General features: G+C 49.3%; 2 protein-coding genes across 2 annotated transcripts in view; both read right to left on the bottom strand.

Annotated features, from left to right (window-relative positions):
• The window catches only part of LOC141094139 (uncharacterized), a 305,335-nt gene extending 293,205 nt beyond the window's left edge, over positions 1 to 12,130 (bottom strand). Inside the window, exon 1 of the mRNA XM_073579876.1 lies at positions 12,021 to 12,130. Coding sequence (XP_073435977.1) covers positions 12,021 to 12,047 — 27 coding nt within the window. The 5' untranslated portion in view covers positions 12,048 to 12,130. The remainder of the gene's footprint in view (positions 1 to 12,020) is intronic.
• LOC141094154 (uncharacterized) overlaps positions 1 to 14,306 on the bottom strand; it is a 28,932-nt gene extending 14,626 nt beyond the window's left edge. The window contains exon 1 of the mRNA XM_073579906.1: positions 14,192 to 14,306. The gene's annotated coding sequence lies outside the window, so the exon portion shown is untranslated. The remainder of the gene's footprint in view (positions 1 to 14,191) is intronic.
• Between the last annotated feature and the right edge of the window lie 1,276 nt (positions 14,307 to 15,582).

Raw genomic sequence — 15,582 nt, 5'->3', positions numbered from 1 at the left:
GAAGGCTGAATGGTGGATGAGGAGCTTTGGACTCCCTAATTCACTATTCTATACAATGGTTTCAACGTTACAGAAATGTGAATACAACTGAAATTGTGATGATGGGGTAGGAGAGTTGCGTAGCCGCACCATGCCCTCTTAATTCATGGACACCATAGCGGCCGCAGGAGCTCAACTAGGGTCAATGTCCATGATTGGGCATGCCCGGACATGTGTGTTCCACACCAGAGCACATCACAGTCTCTTATCTACAAACAGCACATGTCCAGAAGGATGCGTTCCATGCCGGAGCACATGATGAATGGATTGCATTCCATCAATATAGAAAAGTCGTGTCTCTGGGATCAGCATCATGGGAGATTAAAAACAAGTATTGCAGATCCTCCCATCATGCAATAGACATGTAGATCTACTTTATCACTACATAAAATATTGGATGATGGCCCACAGTATGTTCCTAAATGGTCTAATGTGACCCTTATCCCAAAATTAGAGCTACACAAGGATCACCACACTTGTTAATTGCTAGATAGTATATGTGGGATATAACTGGTAAGAAATAATTCTGATATAGAAGCTCAGATATCTCGAAGTACAACAATATGTGAACCTCATTCACAGGGAACTGAGTAGCAATGGGTAGAGTATAAAATCCAAAAATGTAATCCAGGATGGGACTGTAGTCACACAAAACAGGCATAGGAAATCTGATCATTGAGTCCCTTAGCGGCTCGTGAATCCAGTCTAAAATCCTCTCATTTTTCCTTTTTGAGGACACATCTATTGTGATCACCTCCTCTAACATTGGGTTTAACCACCTCAGTGATACAAAAGGAGACGTCTCCATTTTCACCTCGATGTACACTGTTCATGTGCCTAGCTAATGGGGTGTCCCGACCATGGCGTATATCGCTGAAATGTTCCCCCACTCTCCTTCTAAACACCCTCTTGGGCGTGCCTACATAACTTAGGGGCAGGTGCATGTGGCCACATATAAAAGACCTGAGGTTTTACAGTTGGAATATTCCTTCTATAAAAAGGTTTTACCCGTGACAAACTTGAGAAAGATGGTCTCATCCAATTGCAGGGACAACATTCTCCACATCTAAAGAAACTGCAGATTCTTCTATCTAGCCAAGTCCCTTGGGTGCAGGTTTTTATAGAAACTATGCAATAAATGGTCCCTAATTGACCGACCCTTTCTGAAAGTTATTATCCCTCAGATCCGGGTCAGCCTCGTGTTTTCTGAGGATATTAAGGAAACGGTCACTTAGATTGTCGTGAAGCATTGTCTGTTTCTCCTGTTTTCCTGCAAATGATCATGCGGAATCTAAAATATATTGTGGGTACCTTTTTCCCTGAATCTGGTGTTCATGTCTATTGTTTGTGCATTGGAGCTGTTCTAATGTCAGATTCTCTCTCAACCATAAAACATTGGCCCTTTATCACTCTTTTTTTTTTTTTTTCCCCAGGAGAATGGACTGGTGGCTACTCCACTTCAATAGTTCATTAGTGCTTGTAGGTTTATGGTAGATGAGTGCCCATAGGGTTCCATCCCGCTATTTCTTGATTAGTACATCCAGGAAATACAATTGGTTATAACTAACCTGCAATATAAATCTAAGGCCCACTCTATTGATGTGGAGTTCACTGACAAATTTAAAAAATTGTTCACTCGTCCCCCACCAGAGGATAAAAATGTCATCAATATAGAGCTCTGGCAAAAATTAAGAGATCACTGCACAGTTTTATAAAAATCAGCTTCTCTACATGTCTGACAGCCATTCCATTCCAGTGTCAGTTGAATTCCGACCAGAGTCCACCTCATTCTACTTAATGTGCTTCTGATTAGGTGATCACCTGAACCAAATCTTATTTAACGAAGGAAAGTATAAAAAAAACACTACTGTGGTGTTCACAATACTCTTGCAATAGGGCAAGCAGGATGGCAAAACAAGTGCTAGTAATATCCCAAAAGCAATAAGAATGAAAAAATAACTTTTAACCATGTCAAAGGAGTTGAAAAGAAAAGTCTTGGAGGAAGTCTTGAGGAAATGAAGGGCTCAATTCTGGCTTTACTAGCAGAGGGATACAGTGAGCATCATGTTGCATCCATCCTTAAAATTTCTAAGACGGCAGTCCATTACAACAAAGTCAAGCAGCAGACATTGGGGACAACAAAGCTACAGACCGGCAGAGGGCGAAAACGACTCTCCACTGACCGGGATGACCGTCATCTTATTCGAATGTCACTCAGCAACCGCAGGTTGACATCAAGTGAAGGAATGGTAAATGGCAGCTGGGGTGAAGTGCACAGCAAGAACAGTTTGTAACAGGCTCCTAGAGGCAGGGCTCAAGTCATGCTAGAAAAAAGCCTTTCATCAATGAGAAGCAAAGGAGAGCCAGGCTGAAGTTTGCCAAAGACCATAAGGATTGGACCATAGAGGACTGGAGTAAGGTAATCTACTCTGATGAGTCTAATTTTCAGCTTTGCCCAACACCTGGTCGTAGAATCATAGGATCGTAGAGTTGGAAGGGACCTCCTGGGCCATCTGGTCCAACCCCCTGCTCAAAGCAGGATTCGCTAAATCATCCCAGACAGATATCTGTCCAGCCTCTGTTTGAAGACTTCTATTGAAGAACTCACAACCTCTCATGGAAGCCTGTTCCACTCACTGATCACTCTAACTGTCAAAAAGTTTTCTAATATCTAATCTGTGTCTCCTCCCATTCAGTTTCATCCCATTGCTTCTAGTCTTTCCTTGTGCAAATGAGAATACAGATGATCCTTCTGCAATGTGACAGCCCTTGAGATATTTGTAGACAGTTGTTAAGTCTCCTCTCAGTCTTCTCTTTTGCAGGCTAAATATTCCCAAATCCTGCAACCTTTCCTCGTAAGACTTGCTCCAGTTTGTTGATGTCTTTTTTAAAATGTGGCGCCCAAAACCGGACACAGTATTCCAGATGAGGTCTGACCAAAGAGGAGTAGAGGGCAATAATGACTTCACGTGATCTAGACTGTAAGCTTCTGTTAATACATCCTAGAATTGCATTTGCCTTTTTTGCTGCTGCATCACATTGTTGACTCATATTCAGTCTGTGATCTATTAGTATACACAAGTCTTTTTCACATGTACTGTTGCTTAGCCCTATTCCTCCCATTCTGTATATGCTTTTTTCATTTTTATTGCCCAGATGTAGTACTTTGCATTTTTCCCTGTTAAAAACCATTCTGTTAGTTGCTGCCCACTGCTCCAGTTTATTTATCTTTTTGAATCTTCTCTTTCTCTAGTATTTGTGTAATGGTTACGTGTGACTGGACACACCGCCTCCAGCAGGACGAATTTATATGACACACGCGACCCTGGATACACCGCCTCCAGTAAGGCAAATTTAAATAAGACGTGCAGCCTGATACACTGCCTCCAGCACGCGAATTTCAGAAATACACATAAAACCGGATACACCACCTCCAGCAGGGCGAATTTAAATAATAAGGGGAAACACCAGGGAAACAATTACAATGGTGGGCCCTGCGATAGGGAACGGGGACGTGGAGACCTCCTGCACTCCCCTGAGTCAGTGTCACTACACTCCTACCGATCCCAAGGCCAGTTCCGTACCGGGCGCCACTCAGGATACCTTTAAACCCTAGCTCGCCCTGCACCTACCCCTTTCTAGTGAAATGGCCGGTGCAGAGACTAATCCCACCACTGCACTGAAACACACTTAAAGGAAAGGCACAAACAGGGAAACACCACTTAGCTTTACTCTGTTGCACTAGCTCCTGGCAACACAGTCCACCACCAGAATGCAGCTCTCCTGCTGAAACGCTGCCACCAAGCTCTGTCAGAGCTGCATGGAAATCCTCTCTGACTCCTTCCACACCAGGACTCTGACCGTGCTGCAAGGAGCTCTCTACAGCTCCTTCCTCCACCAGGGATGGTTGGAAATGAATACTATCACCAACACTGATTGCCACACCTGTGACTTTTATAGCAGAGCCAGCAATCACACCTGCATTATAAATGTGCCCTTAACTAAAGAAACAGAGTGCAATGATGCTCACCACCACCGGGGGCAAACTTAGAACAAACGACACCACAGTGCAATAATCCAAATGGCCACTGGGGGCAAAAACATCTAAGCACAGCTTGAGAAAAAAAAAAAAAAAAGGTTACCTGTGCTTTTATCTGTCCTGATCCCGCATGGATCATCATGACAATTAGCTATCCCTCCTAGCTTTGTGTCATCAGCAAATTTAATCAGTTTACCCTCAATTCCTTCATCTAAATCAGTGGTCCCCAACCTTTTTTGCACCAGGGACCGGTTTCAAGCAGGACCATTCTTCCATGGCCCGGTAGGGCGGGGATGGAGGTGTGGAAGGGGCGGGGCTTTTGTCATAAGGGGGCGGGGCTATGGACGCGGTTGTAGTGTAGCAGTGCAAACTTATAATTAAATAACATTTATAATGTGACTCAACTCACCATAGGTTTTGAATGAGTGCTCCATCACCCCATTCTTGCCTGCTCCATCACCCCATCACTCCCTTCTCCCCATCACTGCCATCTCTCCATCATTGCCTTCACCCCATCACTGCCATCTCTCCATCATTGCCTTCACCCCATCACTCCCTTCTCCCCATCATTGCCTTCACCCCATCACTGACGTCTCTCCATCACTCCCATCAATGCCTTCTCTCCATCACCCCCATCATGGCCTTCTCCCATTACCCCCTCATGGCCTTCTCCCATCACCCCAGGCATCATGGCCTTCTCCCATTACCCCCTCATGGCCTTCTCCCATCACCCCAGGCATCATGGCCTTCTCCCATCACCCCCTCATGGCCTTCTCCCATTACCCCCTCATGGCCTTCTCCCATTACCCCCTCATGGCCTTCTCCCATTACCCCCCTCATGGCCTTCTCCCATTACCCCCCTCATGGCCTTCTCCCATTACCCCCCTCATGGCCTTCTCCCATTACCCCCCTCATGGCCTTCTCCCATCACCCCAGGCATCATGGTCTTCTCCCATTACCCCCTCATGGCCTTCTCCCATTACCCCCATCATGGCCTTCTCCCATCACCCCAGGCATCATGGCCTTCTCCCATTACCCCCTCATGGCCTTCTCCCATTACCCCCCTCATGGCCTTCTCCCATTACCCCCCTCATGGCCTTCTCCCATCACCCCAGGCATCATGGTCTTCTCCCATTACCCCCTCATGGCCTTCTCCCATTACCCCCATCATGGCCTTCTCCCATTACCCCCATCATGGCCTTCTCCCATTACCCCAGGCATCATGGCCTTCTCCCATTACCCCCCTCATGGCCTTCTCCCATTACCCCCCTCATGGCCTTCTCCCATTACCCCCCTCATGGCCTTCTCCCATTACCCCCCTCATGGCCTTCTCCCATTACCCCCCTCATGGCCTTCTCCCATTACCCCCCTCATGGCCTTCTCCCATTACCCCCCTCATGGCCTTCTCCCATTACCCCCCTCATGGCCTTCTCCCATCACCCCAGGCATCATGGTCTTCTCCCATTACCCCCTCATGGCCTTCTCCCATTACCCCCATCATGGCCTTCTCCCATCACCCCAGGCATCATGGCCTTCTCCCATTACCCCCTCATGGCCTTCTCCCATTACCCCCCTCATGGCCTTCTCCCATTACCCCCCTCATGGCCTTCTCCCATCACCCCAGGCATCATGGTCTTCTCCCATTACCCCCTCATGGCCTTCTCCCATTACCCCCATCATGGCCTTCTCCCATTACCCCAGGCATCATGGCCTTCTCCCATTACCCCCTCATGGCCTTCTCCCATTACCCCCATCATGGCCTTCTCCCATCACCCCAGGCATCATGGTCTTCTCCCATTACCCCCTCATGGCCTTCTCCCATCACCCCAGGCATCATGGCCTTCTCCCATTACCCCCTCATGGCCTTCTCCCATCACCCCAGGCATCATGGCCTTCTCCCATTACCCCCTCATGGCCTTCTCCCATCACCCCAGGCATCATGGCCTTCTCCCATTACCCCCTCATGGCCTTCTCCCATTACCCCCCTCATGGCCTTCTCCCATTACCCCCCTCATGGCCTTCTCCCATTACCCCCCTCATGGCCTTCTCCCATCACCCCAGGCATCATGGTCTTCTCCCATTACCCCCTCATGGCCTTCTCCCATTACCCCCATCATGGCCTTCTCCCATCACCCCAGGCATCATGGCCTTCTCTCCCCATCACGGTCTTCTCCTCATGTCCCCATCTCCTCCAGGGCCAGGCTCCACCTAAACAAACACAGACAAACACACACACACAGACATACATGTACACACACAGACAGACATACATACACACACCACCTCTCACCTGTCGCAGCATCGCCCGCGCTTCCTCGCTCTCACACAGCAGCGGCGCGCTCCTCTCTGTCAGTCAGAGACAGGAAGCGCGGGCGGCGGGCAGGAAGCTGGACGGGTCCTTGCAGCTCCGCTCCTGCTATTCCCTCTTGCAGGCAGCGGAGCTGCTTGATCGCTCCCTGCCCGCCGCTACATGCAGTTTAAGAATTGCTGCGCGCCGCCGCAGTCCCCGCTACGCCTCTGACCGCCCCTGGCTCCCCTTGTGTCCGCGGACCGGCAAGGGCACTGCAGCGTCCCGGTGCTGGGCCGCGGACCGGCGGTTGGGGACCCCTGATCTAAATCATTGATAAATATGTTGAACATTACAGGGCCCAGGACAGAGCCCTGTGGTACCCATGTGAGACATTCTTCCAACTGGATGTGCAGCCATTTACGACCACTCTTTGGGTCCGATCTCTGAGCCAGTTATGAATCCACCTAACAGTTGCCTTGTCCATTCCATACTTAGCCATTTTTTCAATAAGGATTGTGTGAGATACTTTGTCAAATGCTTTGCTGAAGTCAAGATATACTATATATACACAGCATTTCCCTGATCCACCCAATCAGTGATTCTGTCATGGAAGGAAATTAAGTTAGTCTGACATGACTTATTAGTTACAAACCCATACAGACTCTGTTTAATCACTTCATTCTTATTCAGGTACTGACATACATGTTGTTTAATAATTTGTTCAAAGATCTTTCCTGGTACAGAAGTCAGACTCACTGGCCTATAGTTGCCTGGGTCCACCTTCTTCCCCTTTTTGAAGATAGGAACATTTGCTCTTCTCCAGTCTTCTTCAAAAATTTCTTCTGCTATCTCCTTCAATACTCTGGGGTGTAATTCATCTGGAACTGGAGACTTGAATTCATTTAGGTTAGCTAAGTGTTTCCTCACTATAATTCTGTTTATAGTTATCCTGGATTCTTCTATTCCCTTAATAGGACAGTGAAGAATATTTGATGTTACATTTCATTTCTGAGAGAAAACAGATGCAAAATAGGAATTTAAAAGTTCAGCCTTCTCAACATCCTATCTTACCATTTCATCATTTTCATCCTGTAAAAATCCTATAGCATCTTTGACTTTTCTTTTACTTTTGACATATCCCCAAAATCCTTTATTATTGCTTTTGACGTCTCTTGCAAGACTCAATTCATTGTCAGCTTTAGATAATCTGATTCGTACCCTGCAGGTTCTGCAGACAGCATTATATTCTTCTGTAGATATGCCTCCCTCTTTCCATTTTATAAACATTTCTTTCTTCCTTTTTAGCATGTGCTTAAGTTCTGTGTTCATCCATCCTGGTTTCCTTAAATGCTTCCTATTCTTCCCTCTTTTCAGAATTGTTAACGATTGTGCTTTGAGAATTTCATTTTTCAAGATTTCCCATCCTTCCTGTAGATTTTTGTCCTTAAGGATATCCAGCCATTGGATCCCTCCAATTCTCTTTCTGAATCCCTTAAAATCATCTGCCTTTCTGAAAGCTAACCTTGACGTCTGAGTCTTCACAGGTCTTCCTTCTCTAGTTATCCAAAATTCTACAATAGCATGGTCGCTACCTCCTAGGGTCCCAGCCACTGTTACCTCCTCAACCATTTCCTCCCTGTTTATGAGGATTAGATCCAAGGTAGCAGTTCCCCTTGTTTTCTCCCCTACCTTTTGGAAGATAAAGTTGTCAGCGAGAGATGATAAGAATTTCCTTGACCTGTTAGTTTTGCCTGAGAGAGATTCCCAACAAATGTCTGGATAGTTGAAATCTCCCATGACCACTATGTCATATTTTTTGGAGAACTTGGCCATTTGATGCATAAAGAGTTCATCCATATCTTCAGCTTGCACAGGCGGCCTGTAGTAAATGCCTACAATGGTGTCCTTTCCATTGTTCTGTCCTTGTATTCTTACCCAAACAGTTTCCACAGAACTCCCAGTCTCTGAAGCTTCAATCTCTGTGCAGATATACGCGTTTCTAACATACAATGCGACACCTCCTCCTCGTTTATCAAGTCTGTTTCTAGAAAACAAGTTGTATCCTTCTAGTCTTGTATTCCAATCATGTGTATTGTCCCACCAAGTTTCAGTGATTCCAATGACATCATATTTTCCTGTGTTAGTAGTTCCAATTCTCCTTGTTTGTTGTCCATGCTTTGTGCATTAGTATAGAAACATTTTAGTTTGTGATTGGTTTCTCTTTCTCCAATATTTTTATTATTTAGATTCTTTTGTCTTTGTTCTTCCTTTCCACTTCTAATAGCAGAGTTCTCAATAGCATTTGTCAGGTGTATGGCTTTTTCTGGCCTTTTGCTTCCCTTCCGGCATTGTTCTAGTTTAAAGCTCTCCTGATGAGTGTAGCAAGGCGACTTCCAAATACATGTTTTCCAGTCTTCGTAAGGTGCACCCCATCTCTAGCAAGTAGTCCATCGTATAGGTAATTCACTCTGTGATCCAGAAATCCAAATCCTTGCTGATGGCATCATCGACGTAGCCAGTTGTTCACCTGCAGAGTCTTATTCCACCTCCTTGTTCCATGGCCATCCACTGGGAGGATGGAAGAGAAGACCACCTGCGCTCCTAGTTCTTTCAGTTTCTTACCTAAGTTTTCAAAGTCACTGCAGATGGTTTCCAGGTCGTTTCTTGCGGTGTCATTTGTCCCCACATGTAGTAGCAGGAATGGGTAGTCATCTGTAGGTCTGAAGAGTCCTGATATCCTGTCAGACACATCTTTAATTTTTGCACCTGGAAGACAGCACATTTCTCTTGAAGTTATATCCGGTCTGCAGATAGTGGCCTCTGTTCTTCTCAACAGGGAATCCATCATGATCACCACTCTCCGTTTCTTCATCACAACATTTTTCTTTCTCCATCCAGGACGACTCTGAGGGCGTACAAGGTTGCTGTTTGTGGGCAAAGTCTTATCCTGATGTATTTCTTCATCATTCTCCTGTGTAAGAGCCTGGTACTGGTTCCTGAGCAGTATGGGTGCTGACTGCCTCCCGATCCTCCTGCTTCTCTGGGTCACATGTTTCCATTCCTCTGTTTCTTCAGGTGCACTTCGAATTTCTTCTCTTTCTGTAACATGAAGAGATAATTCTGCTCTAAGAACTCTTCACCTTCCTTAATGATCTTCAATGTAGCTAACCTCTCTTCGAGATTTTGCAACTTTTCCTCCAACAGGGACACAAGCTTGCATTTGTGGCATGTGAAGTTTGGCTTCAATGGTTAGACGGAGACCTGGGGAGGTGTACAAGTCACAGTGTCTTGCACCCACTGTGAAAATTGGTGGAGGATCGGTGATGATCTGGGGATGCTTCAGCAAGGCTGGAATTGGGCAGGTTAATCTTTGCGAAGGACATATGAATCAAGCCGCATACAAGGTTATCCTGAAAAAACAGTTGATTCCTTCTGCTCAGGCAATGTTCCCCAACTCTGAGGTCTGGTTTTTCCAGCAGGACAATGCGCCAGGCCACACAGCTAGGTCAATCAATGTGTGGGTGAAGGACCACCACATCAAATCCCTGTCATGGCCAGCCCAATCTCCAGACCTGAACTCTATTGAAAACCTCTGGAATAATCGAAAGGAAGATGGATAGTCAAACGAAGAAGAACTGCTTAAATTTTAGCACAAGGAGTGGTCACCCAAAAGCAGTGTGAAAGTCTGGTGGAAAGCATGCCAAGACGCATTAAAGCTGTGATTAAAAATCATGGTTATTCTTCAAAATATTGATTTCTGAACTCTTCCTGAGTTATAACATTAGTATTGTTGCTTCTAAATGATTATGAACTTGTTTTCTTAGCATTATTTGAGGTCTGCAAGCACTGCATTCTTTTGTTCTTTTGACCAATGACCAGATTTTGAGGCTTTGTACAGTAATATACTGCATAAGGATGGTATCAGAGGGGTAAGACATTTTGTGAAAGCGAGATCAATAGAGTGTAGCAGACACAATTACTTCATGGAGGATCTTCTAATATTCACTCTTACTCATAACTTCTTTCTTTTTGACATGCAAATTGCCTCTTCAGAGAAAAAGAGGCCTTGAACTCTATAGCACCACCTGTTGGTAGTAGCAATCCTACAAGTCACAATCAACCCTTTAACGAGTCTTATAATATGACTTAGGCTACTTTCACACATCAGTTTTTTGCCGTCAGGCAGGATCCGGCTATTTTTAGAAAAAACGGATCCGGCATAAATTTTGGAGAACTGTAGAAACGGATCCGTTTTTTTGCTGGATCTGTCTAGCAGGTTATATCTGTTCCTGGGGGCTGGCCAATTGGATCTGAGCATGCGCAGACTTAAAAAAACCGGATCCGGTGGCTGGATCCGTCTTTTTCTGGATCCGGCGCATTCCGGCACCCATAGACTTTCATTGTAGCAAAAAGCTGGAAGCGCCGGATCCGGCACTTCCGGCTTTTTCGCCGGAGACAAAAAACGTTACAGTAGCCGTTTTTTCCAGACGCCGGAATGAGACAAGTTGCCGGATCCGGCAAAAAACGGATGAAACGCAATGCCATCCGGCACGATCCGGCGCTAATGCAAGTCAATGGGGAAAAACTGGATCCGGCATTGCATTTTGCCGGATCCGGTTTTACAAAAAAAAGCCGGATCGCGCCTGAAGGCAAAAAACTGATGTGTGAAAGAGGCCTTAGGATAAATCTAAATCATATTACAAGACTCGTTAAAGGGTCCTCTTTTTCTCTGAAGAGGCAACTTGCATATTATTTTCCCAGAGGAGCATTGCACGGCGAATAAGCCTCCTTACCTTGACAAGCCAGAGCTGGCATGTCACTCTCCACAAGGAGAAACCTTACCCCTTAGACTTCTTTTTGACAGGAAGTAGTTTTACCAGTTCAGGGGTACAGCAATGGGGAGCCCCTGTGCCCTCTCATATGCTTACCTATTGCTGGGCTGGTGGGAGCAAACCACAATATTCAAGGATGACAATAAGTGGTGCTGTAAGGATTCTGGACTTTCCTTTGTGCCTGTTTTCCCTGATCCAAGATGGAGTCTTGTATCTCGCCCTGTCATGGAACATCCTGTGTGTCCTGATTATGTGCTTCTCTTTGCCTGAGTATTTTGTTGCTGGTGGCTCCTGAGCTCCTCCCTGTCTGCTGGTGGACTCCCTGCTGCTGCTCCTTACTTGGTGCTCTGCCTGTCCACGTTCTGCTGCCTACAGTCCTATGTGCGTCTCTCTGATGCTGTCTGTGCTTAACTACTGTCTGGACTGCTAGCTGGAGCTATTCACCCCTGGATCTGCTGTGACCTGTAAGGAATCCTGACATCATCTCCTCTAGGTCTGTGTTAATCTGGGCTGCAGTGCTGGACTTATGCGGGACTTTCAGCCCAAAAGATACTCAGAGCCGCACTCCACAAACAGAATAATGGAGCCTCCAGCACTTACCTCCACCCGCAGAACCACACTCCACATAGAGAATAATGGAGCCTCCGGCACCGACCTCCACCCGCAGATCCGCACGCCACATAGAGAATAATGGAGCCTCCGGCACCGACCTCCACCCGCAGAGCCACACTCCACATAGAGAATAATGGAGCCTCCAGCACCGACCTCCACCCGCAGAGCCACACTCCACATAGAGAATAATGGAGCCTCTAGCACAGACCTCCACCCGCAGAGCCGCACTCCACATAGAGAATAATGGAGCCTCCAGCACCGACCTCCACCCGCAGAGCCGCACTCCACATAGAGAATAATGGAGCCTCCAGCACCGACCTCCACCCGCAGAGCCACACTCCACATAGAGAATAATGGAGCCTCCAGCACTGACCTCCACCCGCAGAGCCGCACTCCACATAGAGAATAATGGGGCCTCCGGCACCGACCTCCACCCGCAGAGCCGCACTCCACATAGAGAATAATGGAGCCTCCGGCACCGACCTCCACCCGCAGAGCCGCACTCCACAGAGAATAATGGAGCCTCCAGCACCTACCTCCACCCGCAGAGCCGCACTCCACATAGAGAATAATGGGGCCTCCGGCACCGACCTCCACCCGCAGAGCCGCACTCCACATAGAGAATAATGGAGCCTCCGGCACTGACCTCCACCCGCAGAGCCGCACTCCACATAGAGAATAATGGAGCCTCCGGCACCGACCTCCACCCACACTCCACATAGAGAATAATGGAGCCTCCAGCACTTACCTCCACCCGCAGAGCCGCACTCCACATAGAGAATAATGGAGCCTCTGGCACCGACCTCCACCCGCAGAGCCGCACTCCACATAGAGAATAATGGAGCCTCGGGCACTTTCCTCCACCCGCAGAGCCGCACTCCACATAGAGAATAATGGAGCCTCTGGCACCGACCACCACCCGCAGAGCCGCACTCCACATAGAGAATAATGGAGCCTCCGGCACCGACCTCCACCCGCAGAGCCGCACTCCACATAGAGAATAATGGAGCCTCCAGCACTTTCCTCCACCCGCAGAGCCGCACTCCACATAGAGAATAATGGAGCCTCCAGCACTGACCTCCACCCGCAGAGCCGCACTCCACAGGGAATAATGGAGCCTCCAGCACCGACCTCCACCCGCAGAGCCGCACTCCACATAGAGAATAATGGAGCCTCGGGCACCGACCTCCACCCGCAGAGCCGCACTCCACATAGAGAATAATGGAGCCTCCGGCACCGACCTCCACCCGCAGAGCCGCACTCCACGTAGAGAATAATGGAGCCTCCAGCACCAACCTCCACCCGCACTCCACATAGAGAATAATGGAGCCTCCAGCACCGACCTCCACCCGCAGAGCCGCACTCCACATAGAGAATAATGGAGCCTCCAGCACCGACCTCCACCCGCAGAGCCGCACTCCACATAGAGAATAATGGGGCCTCCAGCACTGACCTCCACCCGCAGAGCCGCACTCCACATAGAGAATAATGGAGCCTCCGGCACCGACCTCCACCCGCAGAGCCGCACTCCACATAGAGAATAATGGGGCCTCCAGCACTGACCTCCACCCGCAGAGCCACACTCCACATAGAGAATAATGGAGCCTCCACCACCAACCTCCACCCGCAGAGCCGCACTCCACATAGAGAATAATGGAGCCTCCAGCACCGACCTCCACCCGCAGAGCCGCACTCCACATAGAGAATAATGGAGCCTCCAGCACTTACCTCCACCCGCAGAGCCACACTCCACATAGAGAATAATGGAGCCTCCAGCACCGACCTCCACCCGCAGAGCCACACTCCACATAGAGAATAATGGAGCCTCCACCACCAACCTCCACCCGCAGAGCCGCACTCCACATAGAGAATAATGGAGCCTCCAGCACCGACCTCCACCCGCAGAGCCGCACTCCACATAGAGAATAATGGAGCCTCCAGCACCTACCTCCACCCGCACTCCACATAGAGAATAATGGAGCCTCCACCACCAACCTCCACCCGCAGAGCCGCACACCACATAGAGAATAATGGGGCCTCCAGCACTGACCTCCACCCGCAGAGCCACACTCCACATAGAGAATAATGGAGCCTCCACCACCAACCTCCACCCGCAGAGCCGCACTCCACATAGAGAATAATGGAGCCTCCAGCACGACCTCCACCCGCAGAGCCGCACTCCACATAGAGAATAATGGAGCCTCCAGCACCGACCTCCACCCGCAGAGCCGCACTCCACATAGAGAATAATGGAGCCTCCAGCACCGACCTCCACCCGCAGAGCCGCACTCCACATAGAGAATAATGGAGCCTCCAGCACCGACCTCCACCCGCAGAGCCGCACTCCACATAGAGAATAATGGAGCCTCCAGCACTTACCTCCACCCGCAGAGCCGCACTCCACATATACGGCTGCTCTGTGCGCACAGGACCTGTGATGAGGTCACAGGAGGGGAGGAGTCAGGGGTCACATGATCAGGGGCCTCAGTGAATACAGGACTCTGCTGTGCTGGTTGTCATGGTGCTGGATGAGGGGAAGTTTATGTGTGGGGTCAGGAGAGGTTTACAGTGTGGATGAGGCAGAGCCGTGTGTGTACAGAGCAGAGCCGTGTGTGTACAGAGCAGAGCCGTGTGTGTACAGAGCAGAGCCGTGTGTGGATGAGGTGTACGGAGCAGTGTGTGGACGAGGTGTACGGAGCGGAGCAGTGTGTGTACGAGGTGTATGTAGCGGAGCCGTGTGTGTACGAGGTGTACGGAGCGGAGCAGTGTGTGTACGAGGTGTATGTAGCGGAGCCGTGTGTGTACGAGGTGTACGGAGCAGAGCTGTGTGTGTACGAGGTGTGCGGAGCGGAGCCACGTGTGTACGAGGTGTACGGAGCGGAGCCGCGTGTATACGAGGTGTACGGAGCGGAGCCGTGTGTGTATGAGCTGTGCGGAGCGGAGTCGTATGTGTACGAGGTGTACAGAGCGGAGTCGCGTGTGTACGAGGTGTACAGAGCGGAGCCGTGTGTACGAGGTGTACGGAGCGGAGCCGTGTGTGTACGAGGTGTACGGAGCGGAGCCGTGTGTGTACGAGGTGTACGGAGCTGAGCCGTGTGTGTACGAGGTGTGCGGAGCGGAGCCGTGTGTGTACGAGGTGTACGGAGCGGAGCCGTGTGTGTACGAGGTGTGCGGAGCGGAGCCGTGTGTGTATGAGCTGTACGGAGTGGAGTCGTATGTGTACGAGGTGTACAGAGCAGAGTCGTGTGTGTGCGAGGTGTACAGAGCGGAGTCGTGTGTGTACGAGGTGTACAGAGCGGAGTCGTGTGTGTACGAGGTGTACAGAGCGGAGCCGTGTGTGTACGAGGTGTACGGAGCAGAGCCGTGTGTACGGAGTGGAGCAGTGTTTGTGCGAGGTGTACGGAGCGGAGCAGTGTGTGTACGAGGTGTGCGGAGCAGAGCCATGTGTACGGAGGGGAGCAGTGTGTGTACAAGGGGTATGTAGCGGAGCCGCATGTGTACGAGGTGTACGGAGCGGAGCCGTGTGTGTATGAGGTGTACGGAGCAGAGCCGTGTGTGTACGAGGTATACGGAGCGGAGCCGTGTGTGTATGAGGTGTACGGAGCGGAGCCGTGTGTACGAGGTGTACGGAGTGGAGCCACGTGTGTGTGGGGAGGAGGACTCCCAGACAGTGAAAGGACAGGTACCCAGGGGATCGCCATCAGGGTTCCTGAGGGAACGATACTGGGAAGACAGTAAAAGGAAAGACTTGACTGAAGTTGTCAGGGAAA

Source organism: Dendrobates tinctorius, unplaced genomic scaffold (assembly GCF_039654945.1).
Source record: "Dendrobates tinctorius isolate UK_male_01 unplaced genomic scaffold, ASM3965494v1 ptg000063l, whole genome shotgun sequence".
Classification (NCBI taxonomy): Eukaryota; Metazoa; Chordata; class Amphibia; order Anura; family Dendrobatidae; genus Dendrobates; species Dendrobates tinctorius.
The sequence above is the reverse complement of the archived record's forward strand: the minus strand, read 5'-3'. Positions and strand labels throughout refer to the sequence as shown.